The sequence below is a fragment of the Cibotium barometz genome, chromosome 44 (assembly GCF_041138505.1).
Source record: "Cibotium barometz isolate CiBa-2024 chromosome 44, ASM4113850v1, whole genome shotgun sequence".
NCBI classification, from domain to species: domain Eukaryota; kingdom Viridiplantae; phylum Streptophyta; class Polypodiopsida; order Cyatheales; family Cibotiaceae; genus Cibotium; species Cibotium barometz.
Window position 1 is genome coordinate 18298840 of NC_141089.1, and position 26237 is coordinate 18325076.

General features: G+C 44.7%; 2 protein-coding genes across 2 annotated transcripts in view; both read left to right on the forward strand.

Moving 5' to 3' along the window:
- LOC147613026 (protein EXPORTIN 1A-like) overlaps nt 1–26237 on the forward strand; it is an 82560-nt gene that overhangs the window by 36565 nt on the left and 19758 nt on the right. The window contains exons 2-8 of the mRNA XM_086782324.1: nt 7504–7620; nt 7918–8010; nt 8121–8192; nt 8905–9012; nt 9220–9302; nt 9640–9778; nt 9897–9965. Of these exons, the coding sequence (XP_086638450.1) occupies nt 7504–7620; nt 7918–8010; nt 8121–8192; nt 8905–9012; nt 9220–9302; nt 9640–9778; nt 9897–9965 (681 nt within the window). The remainder of the gene's footprint in view (nt 1–7503; nt 7621–7917; nt 8011–8120; nt 8193–8904; nt 9013–9219; nt 9303–9639; nt 9779–9896; nt 9966–26237) is intronic.
- Nucleotides 22264–25807, forward strand: LOC147613027 (uncharacterized). The gene has a single exon (XM_086782024.1). The coding sequence runs from the start codon at nt 23915–23917 to the stop codon at nt 24755–24757; it is 843 nt and encodes a 280-aa protein (XP_086638150.1). The 5' UTR covers nt 22264–23914; the 3' UTR covers nt 24758–25807.

Sequence of the window (26237 nt, forward strand, 5' to 3'; positions counted from 1 at the left end):
CTCCTTAAGAAATCATAGATGTCGAGGACATGACATTTATTCCACACGAACCTGAAAAGATTCTTGGATTTCGTGAAAGAAGATTGCGTAATACGCTTATCACGGAATATAAGATCAAGTGGAAGGATCGTGTTGAGGAGGACGCTACATGGGAGACATTGACTACACTTCAGAGAGATTACCGTGGCTTTTTAGTGAGCTGAGGAGTGAGCTCTTAGAGGAAGGGGAGTATGTCATGTGCACAGTGTGTATCTACCGTGTGCTACACGCATACAAGACTAGCTTCGAGGTTTGGGTAAGCTTGGAGCTAGGCAGGCCGATTGGCGAGCTGAGTTAGGGATAGACTAACGGGCGGGCACCCAAGTATGGACTGGCCGGCGTCCGGCCAAGATCCTATAAAAGGGTGGCCAAGGTTAGTCATTAGTGATATAGAGTCTCGCGTGACTTTGTGAGGAGCTTGGATCTAGTGCAGACGTGCACTTGCTTCATGCAGCCGAGGCCGGCAGTAGTCTCGAGGCGCGCGAGGGTAGCTTCGTGGCGGTATGGGACGTCACGAGGTAGAGATTGGTCGGTACGTCCATCTAGTTAGCTCAGCTCATGGCTCGCTGGGGACAGCCAAGACTCGTGGGCTTGCCCACGACTGTCAAGGTTGGGAGGTGAGTCAGGCCTGCACCCTCGTCATGTTTGTTTGGTTTGTTTGCAGGTTTCGAGTCATGTACCAGGAGTGTTCTACCAGGAGATCCTATGGGGATTTGACAACGATGCTCCAGCATCATCCTTGCCATCTCCACCACAGTCCGGTTCTTTCTCTCAAACACTTCATTCTCTGAAGGGCGAACTTGTATTGGTGGCCAGCTCCTGCTTGATGCCATGTTCCGCACAAAACCGTACAAACGCATTAGAAGAGAACTCTTCTCCTTTGTCAGTCCCAAGAGTCTTTATCTGCAATCTAGACGACTCCACCATAACATGCCACTCCTCGAACTGAGCAAAAGCTTGGTCCTTTTGGGAAAGGAAATAAGCGCATGTAAATCTGTTACAATCATCAACAAGCAGCATAAAGTACAAAGAACCTCCTAAGGATGGGGTTTGCGTAGGTCCACACAAGTCAGTGTGTACCAACTTCAAAGGTTTCAAAGCCCGCCTAGTAGCGTGCTTCGGAAAAGATTCTCTGTGTTGCTTACCACGGATGCAAGAACTATAGCGTCCGTGCTTGCTGCCAATATCTGGCAAGCCATCCACCATCTGGTCTCGGAAAGCCCGCCGTAGTGCATCCACATTCAAGTGGCCAAAACGGAAGTGCCACAAGTCACCGATCTGAGTGCCTGTCAGAGAAGAGAGTGTTGAGAGTTTGTAGATACCATTCTCCACTGCGTCTTCCCTTACAACTTGGCTTGTTTCTTTATCCCGTAGAGCAACAGAATGTTGCTCAAACTCCACCCGGAAGACAATCCTGCAAACCTCATGCACTGACAATAGAAGAAAACCAACTGCTGGGACGTAAAGAAGACAAGAGGAATGGTTCTCCCCTTTGCCATCAGGAATAATCTCCATCCTGCCCTCACTATGAATCAATATAGTGGAATTGTTGCCAATGAAAATGCGACCTGACTGCTATTTAAGATCCTGTAATAACTCTCGGGAAGGAGTCATGTACTTGGAAGCACCACTATTGAGAATCCACTCCTGAGTATCCCCGACGGTGAAACCAACTGCCTCCTTGCTCGAAGAAGATGAAGCATCCGTGTCCAAAATCTCCAAGTGCACAAAAGTTGGAGTCTTGGGAATTGAAGCTGAAGAATCAGCATTCTTCTCGGTACTCTGTTGAGGACATTTCCTCCAATAGTGGCCTTTCTTGCCACAATTGTTATAGGTCCGCTCGGCCTTCACATTATCACGCTCTGAATCGGGCTCCTTCTCAGAAGACTTCTTCGATGAAGACTTCCCTTTGCCCTTATTGTTGTTGTTGTTAACGGCCTTTCGATTGCTAGCGAGTCAAGGCCTTAGAACCTCCGCCCTGTGGAGGGTTCGTAAAACGCTCTTCTTGGTCGAAGACCATAGGCACAAGCTCCTCCCATGTGATGGTGCTGAGCCTGCCACTGGTGATCAAAGAGGAGTAGAAAGCTGAGTACTTAGAGGTCAGATGAGACAACAAAGTGATGGCCATGTCCTTTGAAGATATCTCTTTCCCAGCTTGAAGAATCCGTGTTGAAGAGCTTGCAACTTGTTGATGTGCTCCCATATCGTCGAAGACTTTGTAGGATTCATCACCCGCATCTGCACTTCCAAGGAGATCCGTTTCATGGGTGATACCCTGTTATACAGAGAAGCCAAATGCTACCAATTTCCTTTGGCCAGCATCATATGTTTGATATGATTAATCACCTGTGGTGTGCAATTAAGGAAGATGAAAGAACGCACACGATCCCACAATTGTGCCTGAGCCTCCCGTTCTTTCTGAGTAGAGCTCCCCGTCCTTCAACTCCGGCCGTGGAACACCAACCACAATGAAATCAGCCAAGTCATAAGACTCCAAGACAGATTCCATCATTACCTTCCATATGCCGTAGTTGGTCCCATCCAATTGTCGATCCACTGGGAATGTGGGGAGAGTAGGGATCTTCACGTGCGTCGCAGCCATCTCAAGCAAGTCTGCCATCTCAAGGGTTCACAAGGTCTTGTGAAGGGAGGGTGGGTGGGAAAAAAAATGAAGAAGAGGCTGCAAATAATATGCAAGGTGGCTATCCAACGGTGATGGCCGGCTTCTACCCGATCTCCAAGTCCCGAACAGCCCAAGCAATTTCCAATCAGCACCACAAATCAACAAACCCTCAAGCTCCCACTGTCTCCAAGCTTCAAGCCACTTGGGGCTCTGATACCATGTCGGAATGCACAACGGAAATATGAGACAACTGCTGTAGGAGAACAAAACGCAGAAGAGAGAGAGAGAGAGAGAGAAGTTGTATAAACTCTGCTCTATACACAAGATCTGGTACAATATGATACAATGTGGTGTGGGGGCTAGGCCCTCTATATATATGGCCCTAGATTGTTGGTCGGCCAGCCCAAAGCAGGCCGACAGCAAGACAAAAGACCCACGACTGGAAAAGACACCAGTCGGCCAGCAATATCAAGTCGGCCAGGACACATTCAATCGGCCAACTCGGCAGTCCCCCCCATGACCAAAGAAAATGGGAAAAACAACATGGAAAGTGGGGAAAAATGGATAAACACCTAAATGGGCGGGCACACCTACAACAATGGCCTTGGTGTGTACTGTATAGACAGGAGATGACTGCTAACATACTTGTCATCCTTTTCATTGAAAACCTTGCCTTAGGTCGCTGATTCCACTCCAAATCTAATAAAGATTTGTGCATTTGTTCCGCTTTGTCCCCTTGCCTTCTTGTTCTGTCCTTGAACACTTTCTTTGGTCTTCTTTTCTTGAGTATTGAGTTTGGCATTCTCACTCCACCACTTGGATGATCATCATCCCTTGGAACTGTTTTCTTGAAAGCCTTTCTTGGTATGCCCCAAGTGGCATCCGACTCACAGGTATGCCATTCCCCTTGGGTCTTGTGGAACACCATGAACCAACGTTTTGGGAACTTCTTCCATGTCTTGTGTTACTCTCTTTGGACTATGCACCTTCATTTGGGACACTATCAGTGCTTAACCTGATGCTCTGATACCATTGTCACATGTGCGGAAGCTCTGTGTCTTCTTTCAGACCTAAACACTTTTCATAGGAACATCTTGATGCAAAACGCAAAGAAGAGATGGAGAGAAGAGAGAGAGATAGTTGTACTTTCAATATATTCATAAAGTACAAAATGGTACAAGTCTTGGCAGACCTAGGCATGCCCAAAAGATAGCTACAAAAACCCTATTCTATGCTACAACTGTGACCTGACACCTAAGGTGTCAGATAAACAAAGGAACTCTTGGTTGAGCCTTATATAGGCATGTGGAGACCAACTCCTATTTGCCGACTGCTGTCAGCCAGCTTCTACGGACATAAAAACCATAAATGCTGTCGACCAGCCTAGAATGGCTTGCACACTTAGATGACCAAGCCTTGATCCATGGGGATCCGTTTTGTTGTCCTCTAGTGCCCTGCTCATGCCCTAACTGGTCTTTTTATTTGTTGCAAATCAGGGATTAGCCTTGGGATTAGCATGTCCATGTGCATGCACATGACACCTATCTTCTCATAAGAGGGTGTTCACCCGTCCCACATGATATTGTATCCCCTCACTGTACTCCACTCACCTCCATAGCGTACCCCCCCCTCCTCACTATATTCACACCCTATAAGGGTTTCTGTTTACCTTCCAGTTCCAGTTTCATTTTCTAGGTGCCAGTAGTATCATATTTATTTTTCATTTTCTGGTTTTTTATCCAGACATTGTATCAGATCCACCATGATGTAACTTTTTGGTCTCATAGGTCATTATGGCCTTTTGAAGACGTTAATATAACATTTCATTTCATTTCATTTCATTTCTCTCTCTCGACCAAGTACATTATTGGAGTATTTTATTTGCACAATTTTCCACGGGCTATGAGCCTGATTTGCCATAGGCAAAGAAATGAATATACAAATACCAAACATAGTTATCGGAGAAGAATTTGTCGATGTAGACTTTCAACAATTCCCCGTTACTCACTGGAGAGATGCAAACACGTCAGTGGTGTTCTGGGTCCAAACTCGACATTGGTGTGCCCATACTAACGCTTGACTTGCACTCTCACAACACAGGAATGCTGAAAATTAGAGAATTGATCCTGGGCACGATTTGAGGAAGTGGTGAAGTTGTTGATGATGTCTGCATGCGACGGGAGCAATCAGTTGGTCACGGGTTGTCACGTGCATACCAACCATGCCATGGCTAATCTTCAGCATGGACATCATAATTCTTGATTAGGATAGCATTTAGGCCAGCATTTAGGACAACATCATCAGCATCAACATTGGCATCAGGAAGGGCGTGCGAACCCAATTGGCAGCCATCAGAGACATCCAGCTAGCGGTTGGCAGCCATCAAGGGAACCTAAGCATGTAGACGCGAGTCTACATGAAGTCAGCCATCAGTATGGGATACGCATGGAAGTAAGCGCAGCAAGTCAAGAGACATTTTATGAATATTTTATCCAAGAGCTGGCCGACATCAATTGCAACAGGCCAACTAGCACTTTCAGCATATATATAAGTAAAAGCCATCATTTGCATTCAAGCATTCATCATTCACATCATTGTAGAAGCATAGAAGTCATGTAGAAGGCCGAAGGTTACCCTATTGGGTAGACCAAGGGCATGAGTCACTTTTTTGTACCATATAATAAAAGAAAACCCTGACACCAACTCTCTCTCTTTTTCTCTCTCTATCTTAATCATCTCACTAATCAACATCTTGTTCTTAATCAAGCTTACGGTTGTGGATGAGTACAACAACACATGCAACGTTGGTATCGGAGCATTCAGGCTTAGCCACTAAGCAAGTTCCAAGGAGGTGCACAGATCCATCAGAAGAATGCATCCAAGGTAGTATAGGGAGTGGTGTGCAATAGGCGAAGCTGGAGGAAAGCATTCTCTGGGGGTTGTGTACTCAGAACCAATACATCATCAAGCTCCTAGATCTGTTCCAAAGGCCTAGTAACAGGTATGATCAGCTCGGGTAGGTGACCTGCTTGTTGGTGTTGGACTCACACACTCACACACAAAATCCTGCATATTAGGGTTAGGTGCAGGAAGAAGAAGCTCACACAGAAATGAGAGAGAGAGAGAGAGAGAGAGAGAGAGCCAAAAGTGTGGTAGCCACAAAATGCAAGTCAACCCTTGCATGTGTGTCACATCCATATAATATAGAAGTACAAAATATTATATGGATAGAGTGTCCTTTCACACTTGATATCCAAGGGGAAAAACCACATGGGAAAAAGTGCCCTTGGTTAAGCTCTGCTCACACATAGCACTACCATAAGTGAGCATATGCCTACAAATCCCCCCTGTAGTGAAAGTGTGAACATGTACAAGGTAGCATATCACTCTCTGTATGAGAGTAAGCCCAAAGCTTTGCGGAAAGCTTCAAACTTTTCTCGAGGTAAAGCCTTTGTGAATAGATCTGTAACATTATCCTGTGTAGGGTAGTAAGATAAACTGATCTCCCTTGCATGTAACCTCTCTCTCTGACATAGTGATAATGAATCTCAATGTGCTTGGTACGTGCATGAAATACGGGATTTCGTGCCACGGCCATAGCACTCTGGCTATGAGTGAGAATGGTGGTGGGTGTCTGTTGACACTCATGAAGATCAGCCAATAATCTCCTCAACCATACACAAGCTACTGTAGCTGTGAAGATTGCCCTGTACTCAGCCTCGCAAGTAGATGTGGCAATAGTGGGTTGCTTTTTGCTCAACCAAGATATGCATGAACTGACAAGAAAAAAACAATTCCCATTGGTGGATGGCCTAGTATCATAATCACCAGCCGAATCTGAATCACTGTATGCATAAAGCTGCAAGTTGCTCGTATTTCAGATTTGGCGGGAGTTTTGAGTGTATTTTTCTAAACTGGTCATACCTTCTTTCCTCAAAACTGACGAAATAGTTTAGTCTTGGTCATAGTCTGTGTCAAGGTTCGAGTCGGATAAGATTTTTCCTGATCTATCTTTCTCGAAAAGGTTTGATAATTCAGTTACTATTTTACTGAATTTTTTTCTTTGAATATTCACTTAACTGATTTGTAAATTAGTTACGAATTCCAATGAGGAATAGATGAATCATTTATGTGAATATTTCAATCTCGATAGATTTCTTGAATTCTCTTTTTATAATCCATGTGAATATAAAATGATAGAAATTTCTCTCTTAGAGTATTTAATTATTCATTTATCAAATACTCATAGAATTTAAGAGAATTCTAATTTTGATATAAAAATTCTTTATTGGTTAGCTCTTCTTTTGTATGTGGATCTAAGGTGTTGGAGTCATTTATAAGGAGAAGGAGACCTAGATTTGCAATCCTTGGTCAGAAAGGTTTTTGGGTAGACAAAAGAATCTTTTCACACGTAACATGGAGAAGGAGTCTTGTTGGCTGGGACACTTGTGAGTTAGTCATATTGATATAGTTTGATAGAAACCTAGTATGAAGGGCTTTGTGTGAATATATGCTCGTGTGTGTGTGTGTGTGTGTGTGTGTGTGTGTGTGGAGTGCGTGTGTGAGAGCATATCTTGATACAGAGTTCTACACCCAATATTGGGCACTGATGACGTTAGTGGGGATGTCGTAGTATCTAGTCCATACTATGCATAATGGAGTTGATAGTTATATAGTCTCGTGGGTTGACTACCATGAGTATATAACATGCACGTTCCTAAAAGGTGAATTTGGGCATGTTTTTGGATTCATCTAGGTATATATTGATATAGTTTGGGGAATTTGTATTTTCATGTCTTGTTTTGTGCTATGGGATAAAAGTTTGCTCTTATGTGTCGCAGAGAGCTGCTGCAGAAAAGATCTTGAGGCAGCTACAAGAACACCCGGATACATGGACTCAAGTAGTTACAATCCTGCAAAACTCTCATAACCTAAACACAAAGTTTTATGCCCTACAGGTAACTATCTGAGAACCATCCTTTACCTACCGTAACTTGAATATTGTATCCATATCCCTTTTTTTCTTTGTGATAAGGCTAATTGGAAGATAGAAAGAATAATATACCCTTGAAAGAATAATAGCCTTATTTATGTACTTGAATATTGTGTCTAGATCGTAATCAGGCTAATTGGCAGATAAAAAGTATATTAGCCTTATTTATGTAGTGTTGCCTTAGACATAATGGTAAGTGGTATGTTTCACCTAGACATAAAAGTAACATCTCAAATCCTTTATGGGGGCAACATTATGTCAGGTATTGGAGGGCGTAGTCAAGTACCGTTGGAATGCTTTACCTATGGAGCAATGCCAAGGAATAAAAAATTACATCTCAGATCTTATTATACAGGTCACATGCTCATTACTTGGGATCTGTAAACAATTCAGCTATGTAGGCTGTTTCATGGTGCTATATTACATATTCTTGCATTGATGTTTAAATCTTTCTTGGTGTTTCAGCTTTCCAGTAATGATGTTACGTTTCGGAGGGAACGCTTGTATGTCAATAAGCTGAATGTGATCCTTGTCCAGGTATATGCCCAAACTATTCTATCTGTGTCGTATCAGAATTGTGGTTTCTGTATTAAGATTTGAACAGGTGAACATATCTCTATGCATAAACCTGCACCTACTTTTGGTGCTGATGACATGATAAGGGATATAGTCTGATCATAGTATGTAGTCTGCTATGCTTGGTTCCAAGCTATTGTAAATTCGGGAACTAAGCTGAACCTTTTGATATATCATCGGCCATGCTTGAAGGAAAGAAATAAAGTCGGAAACCATGTAGAACCATATTTAGGTGGGCAGTTTTTCCTCTCAGATGTCCTTCGGCACGAGTTTGTGAAGTTGAGGGGCAGAAGTGGCTCCTAGTTTATTGTGTGTAGCTTTGGCTTGTTGTTGTGCATCTGGAGGCCCTAATTGCTTAGACATAACATGTTAAGACGGTTTTTGTGAATTGGGATTGAATGTTTGAACTTTGAACACTCCACTCCCATGCCAGCTCTTCTTGCAGCGCTGTCTAAGACTGTACATCATGAGATGTTTGGAGCTAAGACCAGACTTTCTGTTGAGGCTTTTGTTAAAGCGTTGAAGCAGTCTTTTCTGCCTTTAATGTTCATGAGAGCAGGATAGCAGGATACAAAACTGGCTGATGAAATCGATAACACATGTAGTTTTGTTCCTGTAACCATCCCATATTTGTGTATTAGCAATGATTCTTCCTGTGACTCTATGAGTGCAGGTCTTAAAACATGACTGGCCTGCTAAATGGCCAAGTTTCATCCCGGATATTGTATCTGCAGCTAAAAGCAATGAGACACTCTGTGAGAACTGCATGGTTATCCTCAAGGTGTAGTACGGCAGCTAGACCATTGTATGCCTTTTTCTTTTTGTATAAGAATGTGTAAGTGCACGCCAGCCTGCATCTGCCTGCGTGTGCAAAAATTTGTACACATCAGGTGAGGGGATGGATTTCTGGAAAATAGCATTTTTATCGAGCTGGCTATCGGTAACTCAATGAATTAAAAGCTTACTTTTTTTTTCCCCTTGATTGCAGCTTTTAAGTGAGGAGGTTTTTGACTTTTCACGTGGTGAACTGACACACACCAAAATCAAAGAGCTCAAAGAGTCTCTAAACAGGTATGTTGGTTTCCTGTGCTGAGAATGTGGTCTGGAAGTTCTTAGCTTTTTTGAAGTATCTGAACATGCTAGGCTGTACAAATAGTTTTGCAGCGTGTGGGGTTCTGTAACCTTTTTGTAAGGTTTGATATTCATATCTAACATAATTGGGGGCATAGGGAAGCCCCTGAGGGAAGAGAGGTTTGGAGGGTTTGGGAGCGTTACGGCTTGTCTCTACTGTCTGATCTTATTGTCTCACTTCAGGGTGAAACACTTGATTTTTGTCTTTAATATCAAAGTTGCTCTGAAACATTAAGCTCAGAGCTCACTTGGTAATACTTTGCTTGTGGGTTTGCAGCGAATTTCAGCTCATCCATGAGTTATGCCTGTTCGTCTTGTCTTTTTCACAATGCCCAGAACTCATTCGAGCCACTCTAGGGACTCTCCATGCCTTCTTGTCATGGATACCATTGGGCTACATTTTTGAATCTCTTCTGGTATGGTACACATGCAAGGCCGTTTATGCTCAAGTTTTGCAGCATTATGTTTTATCATTTCCTTGTGCTCTATGCTGATGACTTGTCCTAATGATTTTCTTGTGATTTGAGATTGCAGCTTGATACATTGCTGAAGCTTTTTCCTATGGTGGCATACAGAAATCTTGCACTCCAGTGCCTGACTGAGGTATAGTTTGCTCAAAACATCTAAAGCTAAACTGTTCACTCCTTACAGAGTAAATTTGGTATCTATTAAATCAAAAGCTCAAAAAATTAGCGGGAAGATACTTGAATTAGCTTTTGCACTACTCCCACCTCCAACCTTGTACTGTCGCCTCAGTTTGTCCGCCTGCCCTTCTCCCGTGTCTCCATATTGTGGAGTTTACCCATTGGTAAGCTTTCTGTCTTCTCCGCCAGCCCCGCGCTCCTTGCCCTTTTCGCCTTTCTGCCCCCCTCCCCCATCCCCCACACGGCTGTCACCCAAATCCTATTCTTTTTAGCCTCTCCTTCGTGAGGTGTGTGCAGCTTTGGGGCATTTTTTGTGGCACGTTTCTGGTCTTCTCTCATCCAGGACTCCTCCATGGAAGCCGCACCATCAACCCCGGCCAAGGCTGCCGTCCCTTGCCTTTCCTCCTGAGAAGCAGACTTCCGCCTCTTAGTTTGCAAGATTGTGGGTGGCTGTCTGGTGTGTGGACAGCTCAGGGATCTTTTGCAGGAAAGCCTTATCGGTGAGCTTGGGAAGATCATTGATATTCATCCTTTGGGACGTGGATACAGCAGGTCAGGTTTGATTTGCCTACAGCATCGGACATAGTCATGCAGCAGAGCCCCATCACATTGCACACGTCCTAGCGAGGTGGCAGCATGGCTTCGACCCAGCGTCCGACTACTTTGGCTGTTGTCTCAGGCTTTCCCATCATAGTTTGTTTTACTTGTCTTAGGAAGGAATATCTTCCCCTCCTCCCGGTATGGGTGGTGTTATCGGGAGAGTGATGGACAAACCCCCCCCCCCCCCCCCCCCCCCCCCCCCCCCAACAAAACCGTTGCTTCGGTTCTACCTTGGACGAGAGGGAGGCGCGATGATTTTCTCCTCCTCTCTGAGTGCAGCGACGGTGATGGATTGGAGCACGAAGTCGGTGTTTGCCGATATCATGGATAGGCCATAGAGCTCTTACACCATGTGCATGATGTGCGTATCACCAACGTGCTCACTCACTTCTAGTCATTGGCACGGATGGAGGTTGGTGGTTTTGGCCACAAGAACCCGGAAGGGGAGTTGTCGTCCTCGAGTTTGGAGGTGCTTCTTTTGTATTTCTTCATGTTTCGGTGGTGGCAGTGCCTCAACCTCCTACAGATACCTTCATTGTGACAGATGGAGCCCCCAGTATGCATACTCCAGGGCTTGGACAGAGTGGTTGCACATGGAGGGAAGATTCGTGCCCATCTGGCTTGGCTTCGCCCTAAGACACAGAGTGATGACTCTCTGTCCAAACCCACATCCAAGACTCTTGGAGTGGATGCTAGTTCCGACAGTTTTGCCTCCCACCGCTCTTAGTTATGCAGATTGGCTTATGGAACATTCAGGGTTTGGGAGGACCATAGTGCTTATAGAGGCACGGGGTCCTCAGAGAGAAGCTTCACAGAGCCATAGTTGGCAGGCCCATTGACATTCTCCAGGAGCATCATCTTTCCAATGGGCTTACTCGCTGCTGCGGGAAGATCCTTCAGGGCAAGAGTCACACCTTTTGGTCCCATGCTTTTGGCCCCCTTCGGGACCCAGGGTGCATCCTCAGAGGAGAGTTTCACAGAGTTGTAGTTGGCAGGCCCATTGACATTCTCCTCCTCTAGGAGCATCATCTTTTCGAGGGGCTTACCCGCTGCTACGGGAAGATCCTTCAGGGCAAGAGTCACACCTTTTGGTCCCATGCTTTTGGCCCTCTCTGGGACCCAGGGTGAGGAATGCATTTCTGTCAGCGAGCAACTCTTACCTGCAGTGGGGTCAGTTCTGGCACCAGAGAGACAGAGTGGGATTTCTAACATATACATGCCGAAAGTGACAGTAGACAGAGTCACTTTCTGGAGTACGGTTCGGCTGTCCCTTCCACACGCGAATTTTTGGTGCAAGGGTGGTGATTTCAACATGTTAGAGTCGACAGAGGATAGACTTGGAGATGGCATGGCTACAGTTTTAGGCACAGAGTACTCGGCCCGGGAGGAGTTGATTCTGGCTTTGAGGGGACAAAACCCTTGGTGTTTGTCGGAGTTTGGACGGAGCCTCGGGAGTCTGCACTTTTCGCGATCGGACAAGTGTACATGCCCCAACCTTTCCAGATTAGACCGGTTTTATGTGGATGATTGGGCTTGTGGACGAGGTGACATGATTGGTATTCTGGCAAGCGCTACTTTCTCGGATCATGCACCTGTCATTCTATCCCTAGAGGACCCATGGAGGTAAGACATACATTTGAGCACTTGGATTCTAGACAGTTTGCAGTAGGGTAGAGGAGATTTGGAAGAGTGGACTTTCACACCGGTTCAACTGCAGGAGCTTTGGACGTAGGCCTTGGAGAGATCATGAGTTAGGCCACATAGAGCAAACTAGCTGTGAGGGAGCTCCGCTGCCATAGCCGTGTGAGAGGGAGAGAAGAGGTAGTCAACTCATGTTTACCGCCAACCATAGAGGATAAGAATGGCACACCTCCCACTCATATTATTATGTTTGGCCTGCGGTCCACATTAGCCCGATTGTTTGGTCACCCGGCCACCTAGCTCTATGGCTAGCCAACGCTCCGACCCGGGTATCCTCATCTCTGAACTCCACTAGCTCACGCCAGTCATGCTCTGATGTCTAGACTCCGCTAGTGGTCGAGCCCACGTAGTTGGTTACCTCCCCCTTAAGAAGAGTTTTTGTCCGCGAAAACAAATTGAGGATAGTTTTTAGTAAGCGTATGCAAGCGCTCCCAAGTGGACGCTTCCTCGTCTCTCTCCTTCCACTTGCCAAGTGCGTCTCGATTTCCAGTATATCGTGTTCCGATCCCTAAACCCAAGAATCCTCTTGGGTTTATGTAGAAGAGACGACAGTTCAATAAGTTTCACCAAACGTCAAGAGTAACTACGTTATCTTGATGATCCATTGTTTTTTGTATTCTACTGACATGAAAAAAGAAGATGTACTAGAGAGCTCTTTGGCAACTCAAGTTTGTAGGCTACGCTAAAATCTATAGCTCTACAACTATAGGAGATCTAGACTGGAATCCATATATCAAATAAATGGAGTAAATCCAATCACTGAATGTTTCAAATTATTCTAAGCAAGTTCCAAATATGGCAGGAACTCCTTCCAATTGGGTTGCGTGTTTATGCACGAAGTATATCCTCTAGTGCTTGGTTGATTCTCTCTGCCTGGCCATCAAGCCACGGATGGTCGGCTGTCGTTTTCAACTTTCTGAAGATTTTCCTTTAAAAGGACTATCAAACTTCCTATATCTATCAAACACCATATTTGCGGGCATGCCATATAGTTTGTAAGATGTTAAATAGGCCTAGCAAGTTCATATGTTTTCACATCCACTTAGTTGGAATAAACTTGGCCAACCTTACCTCTCTTTTCAAGAAGAGTTTTTGTGAACAAAAATTGTCGAAAAAGCCATAAACAAGTGTCTGTGTATAGACCATACGGTCATATATGCCAGTAACTTCCCTAAGTGAAACAAAACACACTACACGTGTTTTCCTTAAGCACTACAATCTAGGAAACATACATGATACAACAATAGTGTTCCATTCCTAAGCACTAGACCATAATTTTAAGTTGCAACTATGAAAGATGTCAATGAAATTCAAACCACTAGCAGGGCATTGAATAACATCACGCCTTCATGTACCCTAGAAGTTCTCAAATTCTCAAAAAATTCACTGAATGTTTATCGGACGGTTGGGCGTCTAGCTCTACGGCTAGCCAGTGCTCCGACCAAGGTATCCTCACCCTTGAACCTCACTAGCTCATGCCGGTGTATATAATCGTTTCGGTCTATCGTTTCATATTGTCCACTTGCCCGGCATTGAAACGTTTCGTTCCAAAATAAATCGTTTCAACAACGGTTCATTTTAGAAGTGAAACGCTTCGCGGTGACCTTGCCAACAACCACCTTCGATTGTATGAGATAGCCGCCTTCTCCCAGAGTGGCCAGTTGGAGAAGGAGAGCATCCTTCCCCTTTTGAGTTTCTTGATTCTTGCTTCGCTTTATGGAGCTGAGTTTGTACGTAGCCATTATGATTGTTTTGCTTAGTAGCTAATAGAAGGATCTATTTTCCGAGAGAAAAAAATGTCTAAAGCTTAGACATTTGGTTTTGATTCAAGTTTAGTTGTGCCTCCTGTCTTGTTTGGGAGGCTATGTAACCAGTCTCCTACTTTATTCTTCAAATTGAACATTGTCTTGCTCAAAACTGTTCCATATTTGAGTTGGTAATTATCAGATAGCTCATGGAGCATGAATTGTGATTTGCATATCTTTTGAGTAGCTAATTAAGCTAGAATGGTCATTTTTAATTATAGAACGCCCAAAGTTTTCAGTCGGGTGGTCATAGACCAGATGCCAAGATGATTGGATTGAGCACTTGGGTGGTCAAATTGATCATTGTCTTACTCAAAACTGTTCCATATGTGAGTTGGTAATTACCAAATAGCTCATGGAGCATGAATTGTGATTCGTATATCTTTTGAGTAGCTAATTAAGCTAGAATGCTCATTTCTATTTACGGGTGACCATTGGCCAAAACACCCAAAGTTTTCAGTCGGGTGGTCGTAGACTAGATGTCAAAATAACTTGAGTTAGCACTTGGGTGGTCAAATTGACCAGAATGCCCAGACGAGTGATGAGTAGTTTCGAAGGCGAAACCAAATGCTCAAATCATTTGAACAAACCATGAACATGTGAATCTTTACAATGAAGCCTTCTTGGACCTAAAGCATTCAACTCCTAGAATCTAGGAGAGTTGCTATTTTTGGTAGACTGATGGAAATTTTGTTCGTGTCAAAACCTCTGGATTTTCACAAGGATCAAGAGTTACTATAGCACCTTTGAGTTGGGATACTTTTAGCATAGAAGGTTATGGAAGAATCACCTCTTAAATTAAGACATGTGGCATCTAGAATGAGACAAGTGTCCCTATGCTTGTCATTTCACCTCACACGTGCCAATTTAGCTAATACTTGTCAATTAAAGTAGCCACTTGTTATTTGGAGCCTACTCTTTCCATTCTAGAGCATTGAAGCCTCAAACCTATAAATTGGAGCACTTGCTCTTCATTCGGACAAGGCACTTTTCAACTATTGTCAAGGTTCAGGCACTTTGTGCGCGTGGTTTAATTCAATCCCCTCTCAATGAGGTCTTGTTTCTCTTTTCTTTGAATCCTACTTTCTTTCATTATTTGTGATTGTTGAATAAGTGGATTTGTTACATGTACTTCATCAATTTTGTCACTTTCGTGCGTCCCTGCGTTACATGGTATTAGAGCTAAGTTCTCTTGTGAGAACTTTCTCGGGGTGACAATTTTTTTGGCCAGCCCACAGATTACATTCACCATGTTAGGAGAAGGAGAGAAGAGTATTCATCAACAATCTAGAGGTTCTCGACGTTCTTTGACTATGTCTTTTTTAGACTATGAGAAGCTTCAAAGGTACAAAGAGCTTGAAGCAGATTCAGGGATTCAAGCTTCGACGGAGAGGAGCTAAAGCTAGAGTTGAAGCTAAAGTCTTTACTAAGAAGGCTGCTGCGATTGATGGTATTGCAACAATGAGAGCCTACCTCAGCATGAAAGGAGTCTCTACTTCAAAAAAGTCGAAGACCATGAAATTTACTTCACCCACCATCATGAGAGGATGTAGTCAGGCTATAACCTCGAAGTCTCACCATACCCAAGCCGCCTTATCTTGTCTTGAAAATCCTCATAAGGACAAGGAGAAAGCCAAAGAACCACAAATGTCCATGGTGGCTAACTCGCCTAAGGTTGTTATGGCGAAAGGAGTAGCGGTTCATGAAGTAACTTCACAAGTGGCTGCCAAGCGGGAGTCCAAGTCCGAAGAAAAGAGTGTCAAGTTTGATGCTTTTTATGGTAAAAGATTCTCAAAAAGCTGTTTCTTTCGTTAGGCAATTTGATGTTGCTTTTGGTGGTGAAGATTATTCAGAAAAGTCTGAGATTAGGATGGCAAGAATGTAGTTGAAGGATGCTGCCTTGAATTAGTGGCTCAAGATTGTCCATGAAGAGAAAGAATTGAAGACATGGAAAGACTTCAAGGAGATGTTCAATAAGAAGTTTTTACCTTCATCCTCTGAAGTTGATGTGCAATAGGAATGTTGAAACTTATATTAATAAGTTTGTTGCAACCTCTCTCAAATTCACATCTTTGTTGGGACAGTTTTCAGCCTTGAAAGATCACCAACTTTCTCTGGCTGATGGCACACAGGAGCTTGGCGGGGTTGGCCATTGGAGGTCGACCAACAGCTTGCACGAGGTGCGGTCACCCTCAGGAGTCTCAATGACATTGTCTTTGGGATTGCCTGAAGGCTCAACAGGTTTGCAAGTGGATTCTCTGGATCTTCACGATGGATAGGGCCTCGACCTTGATCATTACTTGGGGCAACTTCGCTTGGGCCATAGATACTGAGGTTGTTAGGGATTATGAGGAGGATGGTGGGGGACTTGTCCTTAAGGTTTCTCACCTCCGCATTCCAGCAATACCAGCCCCAGCTCTATCTATAGACCACTTGAGACGGGGCTCTGAGACGGGGCTCATGTCAGAGACGGGAGATTTGCAGTAGCATTGCATCTGGCACATATGGCGAGCTAGATGGAGCGAAGCCATCGAGGGTACCCACACTCCACCTACGGAGTCCATCAGGAGCATTTGGCTTGACATCATTCATACCCTCCGCGGTCAGTGGGGGAAGTTGCAGGGTGGCTTTGATCGCATGGAGAAGAGGCGGAAAGTTTTCTTGAGGCTCTGGCGGCTTGGCCCTTTTCTCTCACGGATAGAGGAGGTGATCCCACTTGGCATTATAGACCACCCGTGTGGTTATCCCCCCACTCCTCCTCCCCTTGTTTGAGATAGCCTTCTCCTCATAGAGCAGCGAGCCGGAGGGGAAGTGCATCTTTCTCTACCCCTTTTGATTATTTGATCCCCGCGCTGTACACGAGGCAAGGTTGTATCTAGCCCTTAGTGGTTGTATTTAGCCCATTGTGGCTGTTTTTCATTAACTAATAGAAGGATATATTTCTCGAGAAAAAAAATTCATCCCTCTCAATGAAATTCCCTTGAGATGCGGAAGTTTATCCATCGCTTACATCCAATGCTTCGACGGGTGGTCAAGATGACAAAGCCGGACACCTTGGAAGCAGCTTAAGATATATCCTAGAAGCAGAAGGATTGCATATGCCTTGGACAATCAGGAAGTCTTACAAAGAAGAGTTTCAAAAGAAGAAGGCCAAGGTGTTTGACCAAAAGAAGTGAGAACAACAACAAGAGAAGAAGCCGAAGAATGGTGGTAAACCACCTTTGCTATCCAGAAGAAACTTGATGTATCAACAACTAGTAGAGTATACCAGGGAAGGAAAATGTTTCAATTGTGGAGAAAAAGGACATATGGCTGGATAGTGCCCTAGCAACCAAAGAAGGAGAATCAGTTGCAAAAATCACCTCAGGTGAATGTTCTCCCCGAAGAACTCTCGCAATTGGATGATAGTCCTTCAGAGAAGAGAAGCTGTTTATGGCTTGGAGAAGGTTGTCAATCAGCCTTTTCTGATTCACTTTGATATCGGTGCTACTCACCATTATATCCATCACCGTTATATCCATCCTTGGATCTCAAACTGTCTAAGGAGAGGTTTGGCACTTCGGAAATGTCCGGTGTTTCCTTTGAAGGGATGTGATCTTAGATCACCCCAATCCTTGGGAAACTTAGGATCTAGATAGGGTAGTATGTAGATCATGAGAGTTTTGTTATGGGAAATCTAAGCCATTGTGATGTTATACTCGGTATGCCTTGGCATAGGAGAGTTGATCTAGCCATTGATTGGAATTGAATCAAGTTTAGGTTCCCTTTGAAAGGCAAGAATGTATCTTTTGATGTGGGGGTTGAAGGAAACTCTATTCCCATGATATACCATGTACAAGTAAAAAAGAAATGAAATCGGTCTGTTTCCTCGTACTTGCTTTTTCTAAAAGACTCTAAAAATAAAGAGTTCGAGCCTAAAGACTCCTTCTCTAGTTTGGATACGGAGAGGATTGATTCCTTAAAGAGGTATGAAGATTGTTTTGTAGATTCTTTACCAGATGTACTACCGCCAGAGAGGCCAAAAGATCATTAGATCGATCTCATTACTAGTTCGCCTCCAAACCAGCCACCTTACCGCGCAAGTCTAGCCTAGCAAGAGGATATTATGAAGTAGGTAAATGAGTTATTGGAAAAGGGTTTGATTAGGCCTAGTTTTTCACCCTTTTGCTCTCCCCAGTATTGTTAGTCCAGAAGAAGGATGGGTCTTGGCACATGTGCGTGGATTATAGAGTCCTCAACAAGATTACTATAAAGAACGGTTTCCCATACCTAGGATTGATGATATCCTAGACAGGGTGGATGGATCCAAAGTGTTCAGTACAATAGACTTGAAGAGTGGCTATCATCAAATAAGGATTGCTCCAGAGGATGTGCACAAAACAACGTTCAGGACTACCTTTGGGTGATACGAATTTCTTGTGTTACGCTTTGGTCTCACCAATGTCCCTGCCACATTTAATAGGGTGATGGATAGAATCTTCGGATCTCATCGAAATTTCACAAGTACTTTCTTTGATGATATCTAAGTATATTCTAATGATGAGGAAGAGCATAAAAAGCATTTGAATCAAGAATTGAGAAGGCACAAGCTTTATGCAAATGGTCTATCCATCATCAGATCTCATCGAAATTTCACAAGTACTTTCTTTGATGATATCTAAGTATATTCTAATGATGAGGAAGAGCATAAAAAACATTTGAATCAAGAATTGAGAAAGCACAAGCTTTATGCAAATGGTAAGAGAGTGAGTTCTTCTCGTTAGAAATTCACTTTTTTTTTGGTTTGTTTTGTTTTGTTTGTTTGTTTGTTTGTTTTTGTTTGTTTGTTTGTTTTTTTTGTTAATGTCTTAATGAAAAGTCTTCGTTTGATATTATCTTTTGATTTCCTCTCCTTGGTAGCTAAGTTTGTTAGCTTATTTATTTTTGATCTTTCAAATGCTTTGTTTTTGTCTTTGTCCTTCTTCACTATTATTTCTTTCTCAAATCTCTCAATTCGTAAGTTCAGATTTTTTTGACCTTATGAAGGTATATATATTTGGGCCATATAGTGTCCAAAGATGGGATTCGGATGGGTCCAGACAAGGTCAAAGCTATTATGGAATGGCCATAGTTGACTAGTGTGCATGAAGTTAGAAGCTTTTTGGGACTATGCTCTTACTACATAAGATTTATCAAGTGGTTTGTAGTGGTTGTCGGACCATTGCATGATCTGACAAAGAAAGCAATGGGATTTAGGTGGGCCAAGATGGAGAAAGAAGCTTTTGAGGCTTTGAAGTTCCAGTAAAGCACCGATATTGATTGTTCCAGATTTGTCAAAGTTGTTTATTGTAGAATGTGATGCTTCAAGAGATTGTAGTGGTGCAGTCTTAAAGCATGTAGTTGCTTATGAAAGCAGAAGACTACAAAATTTGGAAAAGAATGCTTTCACCTATGAAAAGGAGTTAATGGTTGTCATCCATGCTTTGAAGATTTGGAAGTATTACCTCTTAGGTGGTGAGTTTATCATCAAAACAAGCAATCAAAGTCTCAGGTATTTTCTATCTCAACCTAAGATCTCTGAAAAGCATCTTAGATGGGCCAACTATTTGGCACAATTTCATTTTCAGATTATGCACACACCTGGGAAAGAAAATAAGGCAGCTGATGCTTTGTCAAGAAGACCCCAGATACATGCTGTCTCTATAATCTATCATTCGTATTTCACTGTTATGAGGGATATGTATGCTTTTGATGAAGATTTTCAGCTTGTGTGGTACAAATTGCAGCATGGTGAAATAGTGACTTCTTATGCAATCAAGGAGGGATTTTTGTTAATGCATGACATGTTATGTGTGACAAAGGATTTCATATCTAAAGTGATGGAGGAATGTCATGCTCCTCCTTACATGGCTCATCATGGTATTTTAGCCACAACTTAGGCCTTGGAGATGTATTTCTTTTGGCCAAGTATGAGAAGAGGTCTTGAGGAGTATATTAGGGAATGCTTGATCAAATTGCTCCCAGAGGGCTAGTATGTGTGTGTGTATCCTTATTCATGTATGTGTGTGTGTGAACACTTGCTTAGGTGTGAACACACCCTTATAAGTGGATAAGATAAGTGCGTGTCATTTGTCATCTGTCACAAGGAGGGCCGGGGACCCAGAACAATAATAGACCAACACTTCAAATACCAGATAGAGCTTTGAAAACACAGCGGAAGAACCATATACAACACAATAAAACTGCACTGAGCCGGAACTGCCGGCCCCCCCTAGGAACTTCTTTATTGAGAGAAGCTTTTACAATAAACCAAGGTGCGGGTGCATGCAGCACCTGATTTTCCACAAAGCATCAACAAATCTCTTGCCTAGATATCTATCCAGTGCCAAGATAAAAATATAGCACCAAAAAGTCATCCGAAAACTGTCTCAAAACAGTCCCATGAATCAACTCATGAACAGTCCATAAAACAGCCTGGTACGGAGCCAAAAAAACTGCTGTAAGCTCTGCAACAAAACAACCCCAAAACAGAGCCTCAAAATAAGCCCCAGAAGAGCTCTCAAAACTGTACTAGATACCTCCAAAACAACCCCAAATCTGCCCATAGCAAGGCCAAGACTATGAGAGAATCCACCACTATAAGGCTTGCTTCCATAGAGAGAGGAAAACAATGTACAGCCAGCTCTGGAAGAAGAGAGAGAAAACTGCTGTACAGCCAATGCAGGAAGCACCACCAGAAGGTTGCTATACAGCCAACGTTGAGGGAAGAGAGAAAAATTGTAGTCGGCCAGCAGAGAAGAGAGAGAATAATGTTTGCTGCAGCCGGTCCTGTGCCTCGTGCGCATGCACTTGATGATCCAAAAGAGAAGCACCTCCTAGCTTTTTATAAAGTTGAGCAGCTCTACTTTTGGCCTTGTGCTTTTCCTTTTTGCCAGAAGTGGCAGAGTTGCCCAAAATATCAACTTTTATGCTTTTTCCAGCTTGACGCCCAAGTTTTCCCTAGGTGCCTCCATTTGTCCACATATACATGCCCAAAATAATATGTCGAGCCCTTCATTAATGATGTGTGAAAATAGTGACTTATAAACATTATAGGTCGATAAAAATTCCATGCTGCTCATGCTCTATAGCCATCTTTTAGGTCAAACTTTGCTAGTAAATGCCTCAGCTTTCTTCTGTGGAAAATCCCCATTCACACCTTGGTTCCACTCAGTGTGTGAAACACTGGTCTAGGCTAGTGAATGGACCAAATGGTGACATCATCAGTGTGCTAGTTTGTGTGATTGTGTTTGAGTCAAAAGATAAAGCTCCCAGCCTACAGAAAAGGACATTGTACTTAATGATTTCACAACATTAATCATAAGCTTCTTTATGCCTAGCAATTCTCTCTCTCTCTCTCTCTCTCTCTCTCTCATAGCATTTCATTTCGTTTCATTTCTACTCGCCCCCTCTCGCCACTCTCTCTCTCTCTCTCTCATTGATCAGGCCAAGGCTCTATTGTTGCTTTGTGGATTTCTGCAAGGCATTTGATATTGTGCCCAGAGAGCGCCTCTTTCGGCGACTACAAACACTAGGCATACCTTCAGACATGATGTGGGGCATATATAGGCTATATGAGCAGGTCTTTGGGAGAGTCCGATGCCCAGGAGGCTTGTTCGACACAGTTGCTAGCACCATTGGTGTGAAGCAGGGGTGCCCGCTTTCCCCCACGCGCTTTGGGCTCTATATTGATGAGGTGGTCGATTACATCACACAGGGAGGAGGCTCTGGGGTTGAGCTATCGGGTATTACTGTCCATGTTATGCTTTATGCTGATGACATCGTCTTGGCATCCGACACGCAGGTTGGGCTTCAAAGACACCTTGTGGCTCTTGATGACTTCTGCGCACAGCAGGGGCTCACAGTGAACCTTGGGAAAACCAAGGTTATGATCTTCCACACCTCACCCGCAGTCAGGAGGCACACTACTCTCACATTAGTAGGAGGGCGGGTCGAGGTGGTGAGCTCTTATGTTTACCTTGGCATCACATTTACTACCTCAGCTGGACGCTTCTCCATGGCTCAGGCAGTCCGAGACAGAGTGACCCGGGGGTATGCAGCTCTTGCTGGCTTTGAGCGTCAGTGTCATCAGGCACATTTTCAGGAACCCCGCACGAAGGTGTGGCTCTTTGATACATTAGTGACACCAGCCTTGATGTATGCAGCAGCGGTTTGGGCACCAAGGCTTGCAGCCTCCACATGGGTACAGCTGGAGAGACCACAGATCTTGATGCTCTCGAGGATGATACGCAGCAAACCATCCGTCCCGCACGACATTGTTCGAGCTGAGTTTGCTGCACCACCTATGGCAGTAGAGGCATTGTTCGAGACGATCTCCTTTATATACAGGATGAGGGAGATGCCCACGGAGAGATTATCCCGCCGAGCTTTTGAGGCATCCAGACAGCTGGCCGAGGCTGGACACACTGGATCTTGGTATGCACAGATGCTACAATGGTTCTCACATCATGGGATATACATTGAGCGGTTGTCACCTTTTCAGTATGATCAATCTGCTCCACGGGGTTACTCTCTCTCAATGAGAGGAACAGAGTGATGAGACAGGACATATGGCAGCGCTACATACAGGAGACATGGACAGCACCAGAGAGCCCACTACCACCGAAGATGCTGTATTACAGAGACCACTTTATGAGCATCTCAGGGGATGGGTTTATACAGCGACCGCGGTATATGGATGTATACATGCCACACAGCTCTCGCGTTGCTATTGGACAGCAACGAGTCTCATCACATCAGCTAGAGATAGAGGCTGGGAGAGTGGCACGGGTTCCCAGAGCCGAGCGGATATGCGGATTGTGCCACGAGGAGGTGGAGACTAAGGATCACTTTGTATGTAGATGTAGAGCCCACCAGGGGGTCAGAGATAGATATGCAGGATTGTTTGAGGAGCACTCTTCACTACATCAGTTGATGGAGGCCTCGGATCAGCGACAGCTTGGCAGACTACTACTAGAGGTTCATAGTTCTCGAGAGAGACTCCTCCAGACACCCGCTCCCACTAGGGGTGGGAGACAGTCCCAGCTCACAGATTTCTTCCAGAGAGCTATGCCAGTGCCAGCTGATGTACCACGTGGGGTGACCGCACAGAGAGCAGAGGAATTGAGAGCCAGGAGGAGACCTAGACAGACTAGACATAGAGCACACCGAGAGATAGCAGCTATCCGAATGAGACACCAGATGGAGACACAGGAGAGGCTAGCTCGCTTTCATTCAGACTTAGGGTACATGTTCACGCCATTCACAGCCTCAGCATCGGCGATGTATGATATCTTATATCCCTCTTATGGCACTGGATGGAGTTAGCCATAGATCTGCATAGCATGCTTGTACTACCCCTTCAGCATATAGAGATGCATCTTGCCTTAGCACTCCATCCACATCCCCACCCCCCCTTATATTGTTTGTATATGGGCTCCACCGATCCATGATGATTCACAGTTGTATCTAGACACATGCACACTTTTTCTTTTCTTTCTTTTCTTCCGATGACCGGAAGAACACAGTTGTATTATTTTTTGTCTCATTGGTCGACTTTGGCCTCTCGTAGACGTTAATATATCTTTCTTTCTTTCTTTCTTTCTCTCTCTCCCCCGCGTGCTTCCCTCTCCCGTGCATGCTGCCTATCTTTCTCTCTCTTCGCAACAGCCCCCTCTGGCCTCTCTCCCTGTGGGAAGCGCTGCAGACACGCACAGAGCTCTTCCTATGGCCAAGGGTTAATTAATTTTTAACCCGAAACCAGCCTTTTTCTGCCCAAGACAAGATGGAGAGGATCGACATTGAAGACCTGATCAAGGCAGCCATCCAACAACACAAGAAAGAGACGGACAATGCAATTAATATGGTCAACCGGAGCCTTCTTGACAAAGTCAAGAAGCTTGAAGCGCGGATAGCAGCCCAAGATGCAGAGATCGCAAATCTCAAGAAGGAGATAGAAGAAGCACGTGCTCAACATAAGCTCGAGGAAGGTGAAATTCAGCTTGTCATGATGGAGGAGCTGAACACCATCAAGGCCCAAGTGAGAACACTTCAAGAGGGAGAAGAAAAGAAGGCCCGGGAGACCTCCTCGTGGGTGGAGGTGCTCACGAAGACGCAAAAGCAAGTAGATGAAACGGAGAAATGGATAGAAGTGGTCAAGAAAGGTAAGAACAAGGAGGCCAAAAGCACATCTACCTCGAAGATTATCAACCTAACCATTGAGGAGGAACAAAGAAGAAAGACAAGGGAACTTCATGTGCGGATCATGGGTCTTAAGGACGGTGACAATGTAGAGGAGGAAGCCAAAGATTTATACACACGCATGGGCATTTCGAGGCCTACACACACGGGGGCTTGGAGAGTGGGCAAGAAAGACAAGAATGGAGGAGAGAGCTCGAAGGAGAGAGCTCTCATTTTACGCTTTCCCACCTTGGAGGCCAAGAAGGATTTCTTGGCCAAGCGCTCCGCCCTTAAGAAAACGGGCATCTTTTTAGGAGATGACCTCACCTTGGCACATCTAGCACATATGAGGGAGTGCATGCCGGAGATTAGGGAAGCCAGAGAAAAAGGGAAGCTAGCATTTTACAGAGGAGGGAGAGTGGTGATACTAGAGAGACGCACGACCTGACGGTGCGGGACCTATGGGACCAGTCTGAGACTTGTAGTATGGAACTGCAACGGAGCATTGAGACTGGATGTGGGGGCCTTTGAGGACAGCTTCAGAGATAGGGACATCATCTTCTACTCGGAGACACATCAGGCGCCAGGCAGCACATTACCGAGAGTGGCGGGATACAGATGGGAGACGACTTGTAGACAGGAGGCCCGTTTGAAGCATGGTGGTTGAGGATCTCAAGGAGTTGCAGTTCTTTTTAGAGAGGAGCTTCAGCCACTCATCCATGTTATGCGCCGTGATGAGAGCGCGAGGTACATGTGGGTGAGAGTGAGGGCAGATGAGGGTAGACCCCTATACATTGCTATATGTTACTTTCCACCCAGCACATCTCATTATGCAGCGCCCAAGGGGCAATCTCCATATATGATTCTAGATGAGGACATATGGGAGTTCTCCAGGGAGGGAGATGTTATCATACTTGGGGACTTCAATGCTCGAACGGCTCAGTACCAGACCTCCTTCTTTGACACTTCGGAGGAGATGTTGAGAGAGAGAGATGTGGAGGAGATGTGTTTGACCCGGAGATCACAGGATGAGGTGGAGTGTACTAAGTATGGGAGATACCTCTTGGAGATGGGGACTGCACATGGGCTGGCCATTTTAAATGGCCTAGAGAGGTATCCACTTGCCAGTGGCTTTACTTGCTTTCCACACAGACATGGGGCCAGCACAGTGGATTATGTTTTAGCCTCGCCAACCTTCATCCCGAGTATCCAGGATTTTGCGATTGGCCCCAGGCCCATCGGAGTTACGGTGGATCATGCACTTCTCTCCTTTACGGTGGATTTCCACTACAGTACCCGCTAGGTTGGGCAGTCCTCCTATCACCCGAGATATACCTTTTGCAGAGAGATTGATGGAGTATACACCGTAGAGATCTACAGCTTGTTGAGTGCAGAGGATCCACAGAGGCCATTAGCAGAGCTCACACAGATCCTGAGAGAGGCTTTACATACAGCTGTAGCGACGGCCTTCCCACACACGCAACCCACAGTACGACCACGCCTGGGAGCATGCCCTAGAATAGTTGGTATGATGATGACTGTAGGGAGCTCAGAGCCCAGCTATAGAGAGAGGTGGCCACAGGTGTTACTACATGTAGACAGTCACGCATCATCTTCCGATCCCTCATTCGGCGGAAGAAGAGAGCATTCTTAGCTGGGCTGGAGAGACATCTACCAGTTGTTTTTGAGTCAGGATTCTGGGGAGGCCTGGAGATTGCTTAGAGTGCACCCCCCGCCTCCGGCCATTACCTCTCCAGGTACATGGGGCGAGTATGCAGCCTCCCTCTACACAATACCAGAGCAGTCATCACTACTGAACCCTCAAGAGCCTTGTCCACCCACTTCTACCTTCTTCACAGCAGAGATGGTGAGGAGGGCCATCAACAGATTGCATACAGGGAGGGCACAGGATCATGAGGGCATTGTAG

What these genes read in the sequence shown, in the direction of transcription:
- LOC147613027 (XM_086782024.1), top strand. Translation starts at nt 23,915, where the DNA reads ATGGAGAGGATCGACATTGAAGACCTGATCAAGGCAGCCATCCAACAA.